Source organism: Salmo salar, chromosome ssa20 (genome assembly GCF_905237065.1).
Source record: "Salmo salar chromosome ssa20, Ssal_v3.1, whole genome shotgun sequence".
NCBI lineage: Eukaryota > Metazoa > Chordata > Actinopteri > Salmoniformes > Salmonidae > Salmo > Salmo salar.
Genome location: NC_059461.1, coordinates 82,911,650 through 82,931,177, shown reverse-complemented (window position 1 = coordinate 82,931,177; position 19,528 = coordinate 82,911,650). Strand labels below are relative to the sequence as shown.

The window sequence follows — 19,528 nt, the reverse complement described above, 5'->3', positions numbered from 1 at the left end:
ATATGCTAGCTTGAAAAATGGGTGTCTGATTATTTCTGGCTGGGTACTCTGCTGACATAATCTAATGTTTTGCTTTCGTTGTAAAGCCTTTTTGAAATCGGACAGTGTGGTTAGATTAACGAGAGTCTTGTCTTTAAAATGGTGTAAAATAGTCATATGTTTGAGAAATTGAAGTAATAGCATTTCTAAGGTATTTGAATATCGCGCCACGGGATTCCACTGGCTGTTGACTAGGGTGGGACGCAAACGTCCCACCTAGCCCAGAGAGGTTAACTGGACCTTGTCCCTACCACGACCCCACTGATCTGGTGTTAACTGGACCTAGTCCCTACCCTGACCCTGCTGATCTGGTGTTAACTGGACCTACCCCCTACCCTGCTGATCTGCTGATAACTGGACCTAGTCCCTATCCTGCTGATAACTGGACCTAGCCCCTACCCTGACCCTGCTGATCTGGTGTTAACTGGACCTAGTCCCTACCCTGCTGATCTGCTGATAACTGGACCTAGTCCCTACCCTGACCCTACTGATCTGGTGTTAACTGGACCTAGTCCCTACCCTGACCCTGCTGATCTGGTGTTAACTGGACCTATCCCTACCCTGACCCTGTTGATCTGTTGATAACTGGACCTATCCTTACCCTGACCCTACTGATCTGGTGTTAACTGGACCTATCCCTACCCTGACATTGCTGATCTGGTGTTAACTGGACCTATCCCTACCCTACTGATCTGGTGTTAACTGGACCTAGCTCCTACCCCACTGATCTGGTGTTAACTGGACCTAACCCCTACCCTGCTGATCTGGTGATAACTGGACCTAGCTCCTACCCTGCTGATCTGGTGTTAACCGGAGATGTAGTGGTAAAAAACATTGGTAGGTAAACGCTGATCGCTGTTCATGGTGAGTAAAGTCACACTACCTATTACTTTCAATCAGTGGTGTAGTGGAGGGTATACGCAGGTATACGCCAAATACCCAGTTATTTTTCACTGGGCATTGTGTATACTCACTTCTTAATCCCCACTGATACATATCAGAGTAGTGTAGTGGAGGTATACGCTGTATCAATTAATAAGGCTGATTGAACAGATAGGAATGTTTAGCTTCAAATTATGGTAAACAATTTTTTCCTCAAATTTTAGGCGCGGCAATGTACTCACGTCGGTAGGCCTACTTGTAAATGTTCTGAAATGCAATTTGTGGCAAAACACCATTCTAAAATGGCCACTGCACATGTGAGCGGTTACATGGACAGAGATTGAAATATCCATTAGAAATGTAAAAGGAGAGGGGATTTAAAGACGCAACAACTACATTATCAAGGGTTGGTAATATGATAATGCATTTGGCTGCTAGACAATGAAGTTGAAAGAAAACCAATAGTGCAGGAGAATGCATAATGAGGAAGTCTTTATAAAAAATAATTGCCTCCACGTTTCTATGGTGGGATTTTAGCTATAGGCTACTCTGAAGAAAAACAGAGTAGCCTATACATACATGGTAGAGAGAGATTACACAATGAAGATGCAGGAAAACATACAACTGAAAATCTTTCCAGAGATTAAAGCTAACTATGACCCTTGACCCTATACCAAATACACAATAATCGCTTAGACAGTCACAATAACAGAACAGTTATTCAGTACTCATTATCCCTTGGCTCTAGCAGCTGGTGCTAGAGATGGCCAGGAGCTTTTCGGTGACGGCAGGTTTCCCGTCATCACCCTCCTTCCCCCTCTCCTCCTCCCCCAGTGCGGCCAGCAGGTCCCAGGAGCGGGGCAGTAGGCGGTGGCTGAAGGCCAGGGTGGCCAGGCTGGAGGCTAGGGGGATACACACCAGAGACACCAACATCACCAGAGTCCTGAAGGGGAAGTACTGGCGGATGACTCCTCCCTCCTCCCTCCAACCAGGGAACAGGAGGGCCGTTGGAAGCCGGAGGAGAGGCTCTCCACTCAGCAGCCTCAGAGTGACTGCCACAAGGTAACCAGCGGTAGCACCGTAGCCATTAGCACAGCGGCAGTGAAGAACACAGATCAGCTGGGGGAAGACCAGGCAGTAGATGAGGTCTCCACTCATCAGCCAGAAGGCAAACACACTGTCCTCAGCAAACGCCAGGCCTGCACCAGCCAGACCCACCAGCAACACACTGGCACGGATCACCCACACACACTCCCTGTCCGACGCCTGAGAGAGAGAGAGAGAGAGGGAGACACAGACAGACAGAGAGACAGAGAGACAGAGAGACAGACAGACAGACAGACAGACAGACAGACAGACAGACAGACAGACAGATATATATATATATATATATATATATATATATATATATATATATATATATATATATAGAGAGAGAGAGAGAGAGAGGGTGGGGGAGAGTCACATACAGTACATTCAGAAAGTATTCAGACCCATTTACTTTTTCCACATTTTGTTACGTTACAGATTTATTCTAAAATGTATTAAATTATATTTTTTCCCTCATCAACCTCCACACAATAACCCATAATGACAAATCAAAAACAGGCTTTTAGAATGTTTTGCAAAATAAAAAATAAAATCCCTTATTTACATAAATATTCAGACCCTTTGCTATGAGACTCAAAATTGAGGTCAGGTTCATCCTGTTTCCATTGATCATCCTTGAGATGTTCTACAACTTGATTGGAGTCCACTTCTGGTAAATTCAATTCATTTGACATGATTTGGAAGAGCACACACCTGTCAATATAACATCCCACAGTTGACAGTGCATGTTAGAGCAAAAACCAAGTCATGAGGTCAAAGGAAATTGTCCTTACAGCTCAGAGACAGGATTGTGTCAAAGGCACAGATCTGGGAAGGGTACCAAAACATTTCTGCAGCATTGAAGCGGCCCAAGAACACAGTGGCCTCATAATTCTTCAACGGAAGACGTTTGGAACTAGCTTGGAACTATCAAGACTCTTCCTGTGGAGATGGGAGAACCTTCCAGAAGGACAACCATCTCTGCAGCACTCCACCAATCAGGCCTTTATGGTAGTGTGACCAGACTGAAGCCAATCCTCAGTAAAAAGCACATGACAGCCCACTTGGAGTTTGCCAAAAGGCACCTAAAGGGCTCTCAGACCATGAAAAGCAAGATTATCTGCTCTGATGAAACCAAGATTGAACTCTTTGACCTGAATGCCAAGTGTCACGTCTGGAGAAAACCTGGCATCATTCCTACGGTGAAGCATGGTGGTGGCAGCATCGTGCTGTGGGTATGTTTTTCAGCGGCAAAAACTGGGAGACTAGTCAGGATCGAGGGAAAGATGAACGGAGCAAAGTACAGAGAGATCCTTGATGAAAACCTGCTCCAGAGAGCTCAGGACCTCAGACTGGGGCAAAGGTTCAACTACAAGTGTGTCCCCCAAATACAAGCTTGTAGCGTCATACCCAAGAATACTCAAGGCTGTAATCGCTGCCAAAGGTGCTTCAACTAAGTACTGAGAAAAGGGTCTGATTACTTATGTAAATGTGATATTTCTGTTTTTGCTTTATCATTATGGGGTATTGTGCGTAGATTGATGAGGGGAAAAAAAGATTTAATCCATTTTAGAATAAGGCTGTAACATAACAAAATGTGTAAAAAGTCAAGGGGTCTGAATACTTCCTGAATGCACTGTAATGTGTATACTTTTCTTGATTGACACAACAGCAATTTTCAGAAGTAAATTATTCATACTTTCAGTTAATAGAAAACCCCTGTGTGTGTACACACACACACACACACACACACACACACACACACACACACACACACACACACACACACACACACACACACACACACACACACACACACACACACACACACACACACACACACACACACACACACACACACACCTGTGCCTTGAGTGTGCCCTTGTAGATGTTGTGAGTGAACATGGATGCGGAGGAGAGGAGGACAGAGTCCATGGAGGACATGACAGCTGCAGCCACGGCCCCGATGCCCACCACAGACACCCAGGGAGGGGTGAGGTAGTGCAGGGCCAGAGGCAGCACCTTGCCTGCCTCCCCACGGGCAAACGGAGAGGGTAGGCCGTACGCCGTCTGGTTCCAGTCTGTAGGTGTAGAGAAGGGAGAGAGAGGAAGGGGTAAAGAGAGGGTTCAGTCCGAAAAGGGGATGGCAGGGAGGAGTGACTGACTGGTTGGATAGCTGACTGGGTAACTGACAGACTGACTGACTGGTTGACTGACTGACTGACTGACTGACTGACCGACCGACTGACTGACTGATTGACGGACTGACTGGTTGACTGACTTACTGATATATCAACTGACCGACTGACTGACTGACCGACCGACTGACTTACTGACCGACTTGCTGGTTGACTGATTGACGGACTGACTGGTTGACTGGCTGGTTGACTGACTTACTGATTGATCAACTGACCGACTGCCTGGTTGACTGATCGACTGCCTGGTTGACTGACCAACCGACTGGCTGGTTGACTGGCTGACTGACTGACTGACTGTCTGTCTGGGCACCTGTGGAGGCTGCCACTGCTCCTATGATGACCGAGGGTACTCCCATGATGACAACTATTCCGGATGCAGCGAAGCAGGTGACCTGAGCCTGAGTGGACGATGCTGCAGAGAGGATACGCTGATACAGAGCCTGGTAGGACAGGCCTCCCAATGCCTGCAACACACAGAGACGCACACACAACACACACACGCATCCACATACATACACACTCCACAAATAGAGGCCGTTAGTCTTAAAGCAGCCATGTGATGCATCGTACTGTAGAGATATATGATGTACTGTAGAGACACAATGTAGTGTAGAGACACGATGTACTGTAGAGATATGATGTAGTGTAGAGATATGATGTAGTGTAGATATATGATGTAGTGTAGAGATATGATGTAGTGTAGAGACACGATGTAGTGTAGAGATATGGTATAGTGTAGAGATATGATGTAGTGTGGAAATATGGTGTAGTGTAGAGACACAATGTAGTGTAGAGATATGATGTAGTGTAGAGATATGATGTAGTGTAGAGATATGATGTAGTGTAGAGATATGATATAGTGTAGAGATATGGTATAGTGTAGAGATATGATGTAGTGTGGAAATATGGTGTAGTGTAGAGACACAATGTAGTGTAGAGATATGATGTAGTGTAGAGATATGATGTAGTGTAGAGATATGATGTAGTGTAGAGATATGGTATAGTGTAGATATATGATGTAGTGTAGAGATATGATGTAGAGTAGATATATGATGTAGTGTAGAGATATGATGTACTGTAGAGACACAATGTAGTGTAGAGATATGATGTAGTGTAGAGATATGATGTAGTGTAGAGATATGATGTACTGTAGAGACACAATGTAGTGTAGAGATATGATGTAGTGTAGAGATATGATGTAGTGTAGAGATATGATGTAGTGTAGAGATATGGTATAGTGTAGATATATGATGTAGTGTAGAGATATGATGTAGAGTAGATATATGATGTAGTGTAGAGATATGATGTAGTGTAGAGATATGATGTACTGTAGAGACACAATGTAGTGTAGAGATATGATGTAGTGTAGAGATATGATGTAGTGTAGAGATATGATGTAGTGTAGAGATATGGTATAGTGTAGATATATGATGTAGTGTAGAGATATGATGTAGTGTAGAGATATGATGTAGTGTAGAGATATGATGTAGTGTAGAGATATGATGTAGTGTAGAGATATGATGTACTGTAGAGACACAATGTAGTGTAGAGATATGATGTAGTGTAGAGATATGATGTAGTGTAGAGATATGATGTAGTGTAGATATATGACGTAGTGTAGAGATATGATGTAGTGTAGAGATATGATGTAGTGTAGAGATATGGTATAGTGTAGATATATGATGTAGTGTAGATATATGATATAGTGTAGAGATATGATGTAGTGTAGAGATATGATGTAGTGTAGAGATATGGTATAGTGTAGATATATGATGTAGTGTAGATATATGATATAGTGTAGAGATATGATGTAGTGTAGAGATATGATGTAGTGTAGAGATATGATGTAGTGTAGAGATATGATGTACTGTAGAGATATGATGTAGTGTAGAAATACGATGTAGTGTAGAAATATATATTTAATCCCATTCCATTTATTCTAATCCAGCCATTACCACGAGCCTGTCATCCCCAGTTAAGGTGCCAACAACCCTCTGTGTCGTCTATAGTTGACATGTTAAAGGACTTTAGTTGTAAATTCTTTACCTCATGTTCGGACTCAAATTTAAAATGTATGGTTCATAACATACATAATATGTCATGAAACAATTCATTTTGCTCCTGTGCACATTTGAGGCCATCTTTCAGGACCCTCTTTTACTCATGAGCATCCCTAGTGGAGGTTCCGGACTAAATGGTGGTGTGAAAGATTAGAACTAAACCATTTCAGAAATGCAGCTTAATCCTAACAACCAATTTCTACCAAAACAAACCCTACACTTACCCTAACTTCTTAACCCTAAACTCTACCCAAAGTCCTCATCTACTGGTTTTTCCCTCCATACTGAATCAGCAAGCAATCTGATGCACACACGCACACGCACACACACACCAGGGGCGAAAATCTGATATCCACTTTGGAGGGGACAATTACATGAAATTTTCTCAAGAGCAATTCCTGAGGGGGACACCAAAAGTAGTGCTGTAACACATAGCCTACATTGTAATATGGTAAATGTATATTGAGGAACCAAAGAAATAAGGTGTTTGCCGTACTCCTAACTACCGGTACCCAAAACTACACAACTAATCACAACAGCAATACCATTGCCTTTAACAAATCTTAGTTCAGTCACCAGTTTAAGTTGAGAGTGGGGGTATCCATGGCATTTTCCAATTATGTTCCTATTTTACAAGTCAAAAAAATGGAGAACCTTTCATAATGTTGCCAAACAAAGACTCAACAAACTTACCTGAGACTCCCTGTCTCTGCCAGTCTGCCCCTGCATATCTGTCCCCAACTCTGCTGTCTGTGTGCCATCTGTTGCCTGCTCTGCCTAATGACATCATTGTGAAACATTTCCATTAGAATTTCATTTCTTTCTTATGAACATTTTATCAACTAGTCTTTTTAGATATTCGGCTACTAGGGTTCTTACTATGCGTTTTGGTGTATTGAAAAATACTCTGATGTCCGTCTTTTATTTTTCTGCCATTTTTCTACCTGGCTGGCTGGCTACACACACAGTGTGTAGGTTATTTACAGTAGGAGATGGGCTTCTATCATCTTCAATCATTCTATATGGGCTTCGATCTAAAAGGTAGCTAGCAAATGTGAAACGGATTAAAATGACAAGAGTTGACAGCTGTATGAGTTCACCATTTACACAACATATGCTGCAACCTTTTGTAATTTTAATAGTTTGTTTCATATTGGCTGGCTTCCAACAATAGCTGAATTTGCAAAGCTAGCGAGCACCAATTCAGTTTCAGTGGTGTTTGCTATAATCTTTGCTACCCAGGTTAAATAAAGGTGAAATAAAATAAATAAATAAAAGTTCCCTTGCGATAATTTAGCTTTTGCAACGAGACCATTAAATATATTTAAGACAATGGTAGAAGAGAGTGTAGTTCTGTTCAGTTTGGACTTCAGTTTATCGCTAACCTTATCACAGGGACTTTGAAGCACTAACTTACATCATCTGCATGCTGATTCCATCTTTGACGACGCCACATAAATGGAATAGGTACTAGCAAGCTTAATAGTTAATATTTGCGCGCTAGCTCTGCATATTCAGCTAGTGTGTGTGTGCGCGATTGACTGGATGAACCTCACGGCAGTTACGTAGCAAGCTAAGGAACTGGCAGTGGATCAAACCATTGTGAGGCAAAGGGCAGGGGGGGGTCGCAATCTTTTGAAACTTAAAAACGCGCTATTAAGTGTCTATAATCAGCACAATTGCTTTCATTGCGTATTATTAATATTATTTAAATTACATAGTTATGTTTCAGTGATATATTGGGGGGGACAAATCATATTTTTCCCAGGATGGGGGGGTCGTGTCCCCCCGTCCCCCCCGGGATTTCCGCCCCTGACACACACACACACACACACACACACACACACACACACACACACACACACACACACACACACACACACACACACACACACACACACACACACACACACACTACAAAAATCTAACCAATAAAAGCAGCTCATCTATCCATTTCCCAGCATGTTCCAACTTCAGTTCGCCCATCAAGGGCGCCTGCTGTGATTGGTTGAAAAAGGCTGCGAGTGTGACCTCCGAGGATGCTGGGTTGAGAACCAGAAAGGGAACGCAGAGCCACTGAAAAACAAAACCACACTATTCATATTGCACTTTACACTGGGCTTTACGTTATACTGCAGAATCAACCTAATATAACCTAGAACTGATGTAATTCATACATCTAATCTACGCTGTGCCTTGTCTGAGAAGTGGAAAAGCCTCTCTGTTTCTCTCACCAGAGAGATGAAGATGACAAAGAGTTGTATGATGTCTGTGTAGGCCACAGAGTAGAGCCCTCCCATCAGTGTGTAGGTGATAGCTACTGCTGCAGACAGAACAATGGAGTAGGACGAGGACAAGCCCAGAATCACACTCATCGTCCCTCCTGCAACACACACACACACACACACACACACACACACACACACACACACACACACACACACACACACACACACACACACACACACACACACACACACACACTTCAAATACATTGTTTGGATGCAGAGTTAATCAATAACCAACCATTAGTTTTGAGGGTTAGGGTCAGAGGCCAGGGGTTACTGACCCAGGGCAGCGAGGATGCAGGCCACCCAGAGCACGTCACTAATCAGTGCGGGAAGCAGCAACGCCATGGTGACCGAGTTTCCATAACGACGCTGAAACGGGTCCATCATCGTCACGTAGCACTGTGATCTCATTGGCTTAGCAAAAAATAGCCCTGCTGTTGGATACAGAAACAGAAAACTGATAAAAGATACAGTAAGGAAATCCCACATCTTTCTGTGTATACGTGATGCCAAATAACATTTCCCTAAGGATATAATCAAGTCAGCATCATCAAGTAAGTAAGCCTAAGTAATAAGATGGATGTGTACATCGCTAACTGACATTTTCAACATGTCCCTGATTGAGTCTATAATACCAACATGTTTCAAGCAGACCACCATAGTCCCTGTGCCCAAGAACACAAAGGCAACCTGCCTAAATGACTACAGACCCGTTGCACTCACGTCCGTGGCCATGAAGTGCTTTGAAAGGCTGGTCACGGCTCACATCAACACCATTATCCCAGAAACCCCAGACCCACTCCAATTTGCATTCCGCCCAAACAGATCCACAGATGATGCAATCTCTATTGCACTCCACACTACCCTTTCCTACCTGGACAAAAGGAACACTTATGTGAGAATGCTATTCATTGACTACAGCTCAGCGTTCAACACCATAGTACCCTCAAAGCTCATCACTAAGCTAAGGATCCTGGGACTAAACACCTCCCTCTGCAACTGGATCCTGGACTTTCTGACGGGCCGCCCCCAGGTGGTGAGGGTAGGTAGAAACACAACTGCCACGCTGATCCTCAACACTGGAGCACCCCAGGGGTGTGTGCTCAGTCCCCTCCTGTACTCCCTGTTCACCCACGACTGCATGGCCAGGCACGACTCCAACACCATCATTAAGTTTGCAGACGACACAACAGTGGTAGGCCTGATCACCGACAACGACGAGACAGCCTATAGGGAGGAGGTCAGAGACCTAGCCGGGTGGTGCCAGAATAACAACCTATCCTTCAACGTAACCAAGACTAAGGAGATGATTGTGGACTACAGGAAAAGGAGGACCGAGCACGCCCCCATTCTCATCGACGGGGCTGTAGTGGAGCAGGTTGAGAGCTTCAAGTTCCTTGGTGTCCACATCACCAACAAACTAGAATGGTCTAAACACATCAAGACAGTCGTGAAGAGGGCACGACAAAGCCTATTCCCCCTCAGGAAACTAGAAAGATTTGGCATGGGTCCTGAGATCCTCAAAAGGTTCTACAGCTGCAACATCGAGAGCATCCTGACTGGTTCCATCACTGCCTGGTACGGCAATTGCTCGGCCTCCGACCGCAAGGCACTACAGAGGGTAGTGCGTACGGCCCAGTACAACACTGGGGCTAAGTTGCCTGACATCCAGGACCTCTACATCAGGCGGTGTCAGAGGAAGGCCCTAAAAATTGTAATGAAATGGCTACCCGGACTATTTGCATTGTGTGCCCCCCCCCAACCCCTCTTGTATGCTGCTGCTACTCTCTGTTTATCATATATGCATAGCCACTTTAACTATACATTAATGTACATACTACCTCAATTGGCCCGACCAACCAGTGCCCCCGCACATTGGCTAACCGGGCTATCTGCATTGTGTCACACCAGCCGCCACCCACCACCCGCCAACCCCTCTTTTACGCTACTGCTACTCTCTGTTCATCATATATGCATAGTCACTTTAACCATATCTACATGTACATACTACCTCAATCAGCCTGTCTAACCGTGTCTGTATGTAGCCTCGCTACTGTTATTTTTCACTGTCTTTTTGTTGTTATTTTTATTTCTTTACTTACCTATTGTTCACCTAACACCTTTTTTGCACTATTGGTTAGAGCCTGTAAGGGAGCATTTCACTGTAAGGTGAAATACCTGTTGTATTCGGCGCACGTGACAAATAAACTTTGACTTGATTTGATTAATGAGCTTCTTTCCTCCTGCCAGCTAATACCTGTGTTAGTGGGTGGTATGTTGCTAATGCTAGCTGCCTGGGTTAGTCTATAGTGGGTAGCTAACGCTAACGCTAATACAAGCTACAGTAGTTTCAAGTTTTAATGTCACATGCACGAGTACAGTGAAATGCCTTTCTTGCAAGCTCCAAACCCAACAATGAAGTAATCAATATTAATGTAGCAGCAAAAATAACATAAGGTAGAACAAAAACACAAAATAAGAAGAACAAGAGAACGTAAGAAGCTATATACAGGGTCAGTTCCAGTACTACAGTCAGGTCCATAAGTATGTGGACAGTGACACTATTTGCATAATTCTGTCTCTGTACGCCGCCACAATGGAATTGAAAGGAAACAGGATGTGCTTTAAGTGTAGACTTTCATCTTTAATTTAAGAGTTTTGTCAAAATTATTGTATGAACCGTGTAGGAATAACAACCATTTCTAGACATAGCACCCCAATTTTAGGGGCTCAAAAGTAATTGGACAAACTCACATAATCATAAATTAAATTGTGAGTTTTAAGACTTGGTTGCAAATCCTTTACAGTCAATGACTGCCTGAAGTCTGTAACCCATGGACATCACCAGATGCTGGGTTTCTTCCCTGGTGATGCTCTGCCAGGCCTTTACTGCAGCTGTCTTCACTTCCTGCTTGTTCGTTGGGCGTTTTGCCTTCAGCAAGGGAAATGCATGCTCAATTGGATTCAGGTCAGGGGATTGACTTGGCCATTGCAGAACATTCCACTTCTTTGCCTCCAAAAAGTATTGGGTTGCTTTCGCAGTATACTTCGGGTCATTGTCCATCTGGACTGTGAAGCACCGTCCAATGAGTTTTGAAGCATTTGGCTGAATCTGAGCAGATAATATAGCCCTAAACACATAATTCATCCTGCTGCTTTTGTCAGCAGTCACATCGTCAATAAATACAAGGGACCCAGTTCCATTGGCAGCCATGCATGCCCATGCCATAACAATACCTCCACCATGCTTCACAGATGAGGTGGTATGCTTTGGATAATGAGCAGTACCTTCCCTTCTCCATACTCTTCTCTTCCCATCATTCTGGTACAAGTTGATCTTTGTCTCATCTGACCATAGGATGTTGTTCCAGAACTGTACAGGCTTTTTTTTAAATGTTTTTTGGCTAACTCTAAGCTGGACTTCCTGTTTTTGAGGCTTACCAATGGTTTACATCTTGTGGTAAACCATTTACTCTGGTGAAGTCTTCTCTTGAATGTTGACTTTGACACAGATACGCCTACCTCCTGGAGGGTGTTCTTCATCTGGTCAACTGTTGTGAAGGGGTTTTTCTTCACCAGGGAAAGAATTATTCTTTCATCCACCACATTTGTTTTCTGTGGTCTTCTGGGCCTTTTGGTGTTCCTGAGCTCACCAGTGTGTTATTTCTCTTTAAGAATGTACCAAATAGTTGATTTGGCCACACCTAAAGTTTTTGCTATCTCTCCGATGGGTTTGTTTTGACTTGTCAGCCTAATGATGTCTTGATTCACTGGCAGTGACAGCTCTTTGGATTTCATATTGAGGTTAACAGCAACATATTCCAAATGCAAATGCCACACTTGAAATCAACGCTAGACCTTTTCTCTGATTACTTGTAAATGAACTAATGAGGGAATAACATACACCTGGCCATGGAACAGCTGAGCAGCCAATTGTTCAATTACTTTTTGTCCCTTAAAAAGGGAAGGACCACATATAAAAAGTGTTGTAATTCCTACACCGTTTACCCGATTTGAATGTAAATACCCTCAAATTAAAGCTGAAAGTCTGCACTTTCAGCTCATAATCCTTCTTTAATTTCAACTCCAATATGCTGTGGTAGAAATTATAATTTGGTCAATGTCCAAATATTTATGGACCTGACTGTATATGTACAATGTGCAGGGATACTGGAGCACCTGTGTACCTGTTTATCTGTGTACCTGTGTGTCTGTGTGTCTGTGTGTCTGTGTGTATCTGTGTACCTGTGTGTCTGTGTGTATCTGTGTATCTGTGTTAGGGATGGATCTAAATGTACAGAATGGGGACCTGGGGGAAAATAGGGGAGGGGCATGCTTTTCAATTTCAGTCAACTGGAGGGTTTAGTATTTTTTTAAATCTAGTAATTTGTAATTGATGAAATTTCAATATTTCTCAATGTTTTAGAATTAGTTGCTTATTAGGCTATATATCGATGTGTGCCCGATCCCACCCCTCATCTCTGATTCTTTTCTGGGTGCGCAATATCAAGTGGCCTATAGGCTATTTAGTGTGGTCTCAATCACATGACCCATAGGCTATAGGCTATTTAGTGTGGTCTCAATCACATGACCCATAGGCTATAGGCTACGAAGTGCATGCTCGGAGAAGCACAGAGAAAAGTTATATTTCTAGGAAAATATACTTCCTTCCTGAGTCTTTTGCGCTGCTGGGATGGTGTAAATAAAACTAGGCTGCATTACCCACAGCAATGGATATTCCAACTCTGAGCCCCAGCATGCTCTGCTCTTGTTGATCAAAACCTTTTTGTGTGCTGCCTAACCAATGGCGGTGCTGTGTAGGCCTACAGTGGCAGTTCAGGAGGAGAGACAAATCATTCTATAAAAATCTATATCTTGTGCACGGACAAGCCTATAGCCTATGTTCTGTTCAGTTTGAGAAGGAGATCGTGAAGATTAGGAGAAGGACCGGAGGTGAACTTTAATAGCTTGCTACTACTATAAATGATTTGAATAAAAACAGTATATCTCCTGTACATGATGAATTTATCAGAGTCATTGACCGAACAATAAGCCAGATTCAAGTAATTTATATTCTGGTGCTGAAACTTGAAGTAGCAGCCGTGACAATCGGAAATGGACTGAAAGTAGATCAACTCATGTAGGCATAATTCATTTCATTTTAATCAGACATTACCAACAACAAGAGGGCACTGTGTTGGAGCCTATTTCTATCTATTTAAGAAATAAGAGGAAGACGTACCCGTTTGACAGAAGAAATTAGGCTATTGGCTGCTATATCCATAGATTTCTCAGCTAATTCCTCCACCCACCATGCACTCTTTAAATAGCCTGTCTACGTGTCAGTGAAGGGCTGTTAAGTTAAAACAAGAACTCGAATTGAGGGGTATGAGAGGGTATGCCATAGGCCTACCTTTTAACCATTAACTGTCCATTAACTACCCATGAACTGTCCATTAACTACCCATTACTGTCCATTAACTACCCATTACTGTCCATTAACTACCCATTTACTGTCCATTAACTACCCATTACTGTCCATTAACTACCCATTTACTGTCCATTAACTACCCATTGACTGCCCATTAACTACCCATTTACTGTCCATTAACTACCCATTCACTGTCCATAAACTATCCATTAACTTCCCATTAACTACACATTAACTGCACGTCAACTGTCCATTGACTGTCCATTAACTGCTCATTTGTAAAGTCATGCCCCCCTCCGTCCTTGACTTGTCCTAAATAAGTCTATACAACACACTGTCGGTGTTAGAATCTTAATATCAAACAGTTATAACCAGTTTAAGGAGGGCAACATGTAATTGATGGAATTGGAACCAGGTGTGATGGAAGACAAGACAAAACCAATGGAAAATGAAAGTGGATCGGCGATGGCTAGAAGGTTGGGGAAGTCGACCGCCGAACACCGCCCAAACAGGGAGATGGACCAACTTCGGCAGAAGTCGTAGCTGTAGTACACCCCCCCCGAGCCGTGCGTCGACACCGGCCTCGAGAACGACCCGGAGGGCGAGGCGCAGGGCGCACTGTCCGACCGATCCCAGGATGACCAGAGGAGGGTGACGTGTGGGCCCAATAGATCAACCGGTCAGGAACAGCAGACGGGACGTACAGACGCCCAGCGGGACACTGGACAGGAGTGGGCTCTGCACGTAACGCCTGCTCTATGTCCGTGTCCAGCTCCCACACTACCAGCACCACCAGGCAGGAGGAGGGGAGTATGGGAGTGGGTTCCATGGGCCGCTCCTCTGTGTCATACAGCCGGGACAATGCGTCTTCCTTTACATTCTGGGAGCCTGGTCTGTAGGAAAGGGTAAACACAAAACGGGTGAAAAACATGGCCAACCTTGCCTGGCGAGGGTTCAGTCTCCTCGCTGCCCGGATGTACTCCAGATTGCGGTGGTCAGTCCAGATGAGAAAAGGGTGTCTAGCCCGCTCAAGCCAATGTCTCCACGCCTTCAAGGCCTTGACGACAGCCAACAGCTCCCGGTCCCCCACATCATAGCTTCGGTGGCATACCCAAGCACTGAGAGAGCATAGCTCCTATTCCAGCCTCGGACGCATCAACCTCCACTATGAACGCCAAAGAGGGATCCGGATGGGCCAGCATGAGAGCCGAGGCAAACAGAGCCCTCAGGTGACTAAAAGCCCTGTCCGCCTCAGCCGACCACTGCAAACGCACCGGGCCCCCCTTCAGCAGTGAGGTAATGGGAGCCGCTACCTGACCAAAACCTAGGATAAACCTCTGGTAGTAGTTGGAAAACCCTAAGAACCGCTGCACCTCCTTTACCGTGGTGGGAGTCGGCCAATTAGGCACGGCTGAAATGCGGTCACTCTCCATTGCCACCCTTGAGGTGGAAATGAGATACCCTAGGAAGGAGACGGATTGCTGGATAAATAAGCATTTCTCGGCCTTGACGTACAGGTCATGCTCCAACAGGCGACCAAGCACCCTGCGCACCAGGGACACATGCTCGGCGCGTGTAGCGGAGTATATCAGAATGTCATCAATATACACCACTACACCCTGCCTGTGCAGGTCCCTGAAAATCTCGTCTACAAAGGCTTGGAAGACTGATGGCGCATTCATCAACGCGTATGGCATGACGAGGTACACATAGTGCCCTGAGGTGGTACTGAAAGCCGTCTTCCACTCGTCTCCCTACCGGATACGCACCAGGTTCTAAGCACTCCTGAGATCTAGTTTGGTGAAGAAGCGCGCCCCGTGCATTGACTCAATCGCTGTGGCTGTGAGTGGTAGTGGGTAACTATACCTCAGTGATCTGGTTCAGACCCCGATAGTCAATACACGGGCGCAGACCTCCCTCCTCCTTCTTCACAAAAAAGAAACTCGAGGAGATGGGTGAAGTGGAGGACCGAATGTACCCTTGACGCAGGGATTCGGAGACATGTTTCCATAGCCTCCGTCTCCGCCTGTGAGAGGGGAAACACGTGACTCCTGGGAAGTGCAGCGTCTACCAGGAGATTTATCGCACAATCACTCGTCGATGGGGTGGTAATTGAGTCGCCTTCTTTTTAGAGAAGGTGAGAGCCAAATCGGCATATTCAGGGAGAATGCGCACGGTGGAGACCTGGTCTGGACTTTCAACCATAGTAGCACCAACGGAAACTCCTAAACACCTCCCCGAGCACTCCCGCGACCACCACGTGAGAGCCCTCTGTGGCCAAGAAACAGTGGGGTCATGACAAACTAACCAGGGTAGGCCTAGCACCATGGGAAATGCAGGAGAGTCAATCAGGAAGAGACTAATTCTCTCCTTGTGCCCCCCCCTACGTCACCATGCCCAGAGGAGCGGTGGCCTCCCTGATCAAACCTGACTCTAATGGTCGACTATCTAAGGCGTGAACGGGGAAGGGCACAGCCACGGGAACAATGGGGATCCCTAAACTACAGTGGGGCAAAAAAGTATTTAGTCAGCCACCAATTGTGCAAGTTCTCCCACTTAACCTCTCTAGGCTAGGCGGGACGAATTCGTCCCACCTACGTAACAGCCACTGCTATCCTGTGGCGCGATTTTCAAAACCTTAAAAATCCTATTACTTCAATTTCTCAAACATATGACTATTTTACAGCCATTTAAAGACAAGACTCTCGTTAATCTAACCACACTGTCCGATTTCAAAAAGGCTTTACAACGAAAGCAAAACATTAGATTATGTCAGCAGAGTACCAAGCCAGAAATAATCAGACACCCATTTTTCAAGCCAGCATATAATGTCACCAAAACCCAGAAGACAGCTAAATGCAGCACTCACCTTTGATGATCTTCATCAGATGACAACCCTAGGACATTATGTTATACAATACATGCATGTTTTGTTCAATCAAGTTCATATTTATATCAAAAACCAGCTTTTTACATTAGCATGTGACGTTCAGCATGTGACGTTCAGAATTCGCTAACATTTTACTAAATTACTCACGATAAACGTTCACAAAAAGCATAACAATTATTTTAAGAATTATAGATACAGACCTCCTCTATGCACTCGATATGTCCGATTTTAAAATAGAATATTGCAAAATGTGCTTTCACCAAAAAGCTAAGTACATAGCCCAGGCATCACGGGCTCGCTATTTAGACACCCGGCAAGTTTAGCACTCACCATAATCATATTTACTATTATAAAAGTTTCATTACCTTTTGTTGTCTTCGTCAGAATACACACCCAGGACTGCTACTTCAATAACAAATGTTGGTTTGGTCCAAAATAATCCATCGTTATATCCGAATAGCGGCGTTTTGTTCGTGCGTTCCAGACACTATCCGAAATAGTAAAGAAGTGTCACGCGCATGGCGCAATTCGTGACAATAAAATTCTAAGTATTCCATTACCGTACTTCGAAGCATGTCAACCGCTGTTTAAAATCAATTTTTACGACATTTTTCTCGTAGAAAAGCGATAATATTCCGACAGGGAATCTCCTTTTCGGCAAACAGAGGAAAAAATCCCAAAGGCGGGGGCGGTCGGGGTCACGCGCATAAGCTAATGTCCCTTGATCGGCCACTTGAGAAAGGCGATAATGTGTTTCAGCCTGGGGCTGGAATGACGACATTCTGTTTTTTCCCGGGCTCTGAGCGCCTATGGACGACGTGGGAAGTGTCACGTTAGAGCAGAGATCCTTAGTAAATGATAGAGATGGAAAAGAAGTTCAACAAATGGTCAGACAGGCCACTTCCTGTAAAGGAATCTCTCAGGTTTTGACCTGCCATTTGAGTTCTGTTATACTCACAGACACCATTCAAACAGTTTTAGAAAATTTAGGGTGTTTTCTATCCATATGTAATAAGTATATGCATATTCTAGTTACTGGGTAGGAGTGGTAACCAGATTAAATCGGGTATGTTTTTTATCCAGCCGTGTCAATGCTGCCCCCTAGCCCTAACAGGTTAAAAAGATGAGGGGCCTGTAATTTTCATCATATGTACACTTCAACTATGACAGACAAAATGAGAAAAAAAAATCCAGAAAATCACATTGTAGGATTTTTAATGAATTTATTTGCAAATTATGGTGGAAAATAAGTATTTGGTCAATAACAAAAGTTTATCTCAATACTTTGTTATATACCCTTTGTTGGCAATGACACAGGTCAAACGTTTTCTGTAAGTCTTCACAAGGTTTTCACACACTGTTGCTGGTATTTTGGCCCATTCCTCCATGCAGATCTCCTCTAGAGCAGTGATGTTTTGGGGCTGTCGCTGGGCAACACAGACTTTCAACTCCCTCCAAACATTTTCTATGGGGTTGAGATCTGGAGACTGGCTAGGCCACTCCAGGACCTTGAAATGCTTCTTACGAAGCCACTCCTTCGTTGCCCGGGTGGTGTGTTTGGGATCATTGTCATGCTGAAAGACCCAGCCACGTTTCATCTTCAATGTCCTTGCTGATGGAAGGAGGTTTTCACTCAAAATCTCACGATACATGGCCCCATTCATTCTTTCCTTTACACGGATCAGTCGTCCTGGTCCATTTGCAGAAAAACAGCCCCAAAGCATGATGTTTCCACCCCCATGCTTCACAGTAGGTATGGTGTTCTTTGGATGCAACTCAGCATTCTTTGTCCTCCAAACACGACGAGTTGAGTTTTTACCAAAAAGTTATATTTTGGTTTCATCTGACCATATGACATTCTCCCAATCCTCTTCTGGATCATCCAAATGCTCTCTAGCAAACTTCAGACGGGCCTGGACATGTACTGGCTTAAGCAGGGGGACACGTCTGGCACTGCAGAATTTGAGTCCCTGGCGGCGTAGTGTGTTACTGATGGTAGGCTTTGTTACTTTGGTCCCAGCTCTCTGCAGGTCATTCACTAGGTCCCCCCCGTGTGGTTCTGGGATTTTTGCTCACCGTTCTTGTGATCATTTTGACCCCACGGGGTGAGATCTTGCGTGGAGCCCCAGATCGAGGGAGATTATCAGTGGTCTTGTATGTCTTCCATTTCCTAATAATTGCTCCCACAGTTGATTTCTTCAAACCAAGCTGCTTACCTATTGCAGATTCAGTCTTCCCAGCCTGGTGCAGGTCTACAATTTTGTTTCTGGTGTCCTTTGACAGCTCTTTGGTCTTAGCCATAGTGGAGTTTGGAGTGTGACTGTTTGAGGTTTTGGACAGGTGTCTTTTATACTGATAACAAGTTCAAACAGGTGCCATTAATACAGGTAACGAGTGGAGGACAGAGGAGCCTCTTAAAGAAGAAGTTACAGGTCTGTGAGAGCCAGAAATCTTGCTTGTTTGTAGGTGACCAAATACTTATTTTCCACCATAATTTGCAAATAAATTCATTAAAAATCCTACAATGGGATTTTCTGGATTTTTTTTCTCATTTTGTCTGTCATAGTTGACGTGTACCTATGATGAAAATTACAGGCCTCTCTCATCTTTTTAAGTGGGAGAACTTGCACAATTGGTGGCTGACTAAA

At 44.3% G+C, this 19,528-nt stretch overlaps 1 protein-coding gene across 4 annotated transcripts in view; it reads right to left on the bottom strand.

Moving 5' to 3' along the window:
* Positions 1 to 1,398: 1,398 nt before the first annotated feature.
* Positions 1,399 to 19,528, bottom strand: part of LOC106593875 (high-affinity choline transporter 1) — a 29,145-nt gene continuing 11,015 nt past the window's right edge. For 3 of the 4 annotated variants that reach the window (XM_045704018.1, XM_045704017.1, XM_045704019.1), the window contains 7 exons: positions 8,838 to 8,993; positions 8,503 to 8,651; positions 8,198 to 8,344; positions 6,962 to 7,045; positions 4,519 to 4,672; positions 3,874 to 4,091; positions 1,399 to 2,187 (listed from right to left, as the gene is read on the bottom strand). In XM_045704018.1, coding sequence (XP_045559974.1) covers positions 1,666 to 2,187; positions 3,874 to 4,091; positions 4,519 to 4,672; positions 6,962 to 7,045; positions 8,198 to 8,344; positions 8,503 to 8,651; positions 8,838 to 8,993 — 1,430 coding nt within the window. In that variant the 3' untranslated portion in view covers positions 1,399 to 1,665. The remainder of the gene's footprint in view (positions 2,188 to 3,873; positions 4,092 to 4,518; positions 4,673 to 6,961; positions 7,046 to 8,197; positions 8,345 to 8,502; positions 8,652 to 8,837; positions 8,994 to 19,528) is intronic. The other variant, XM_045704020.1, reaches the window with a different exon arrangement.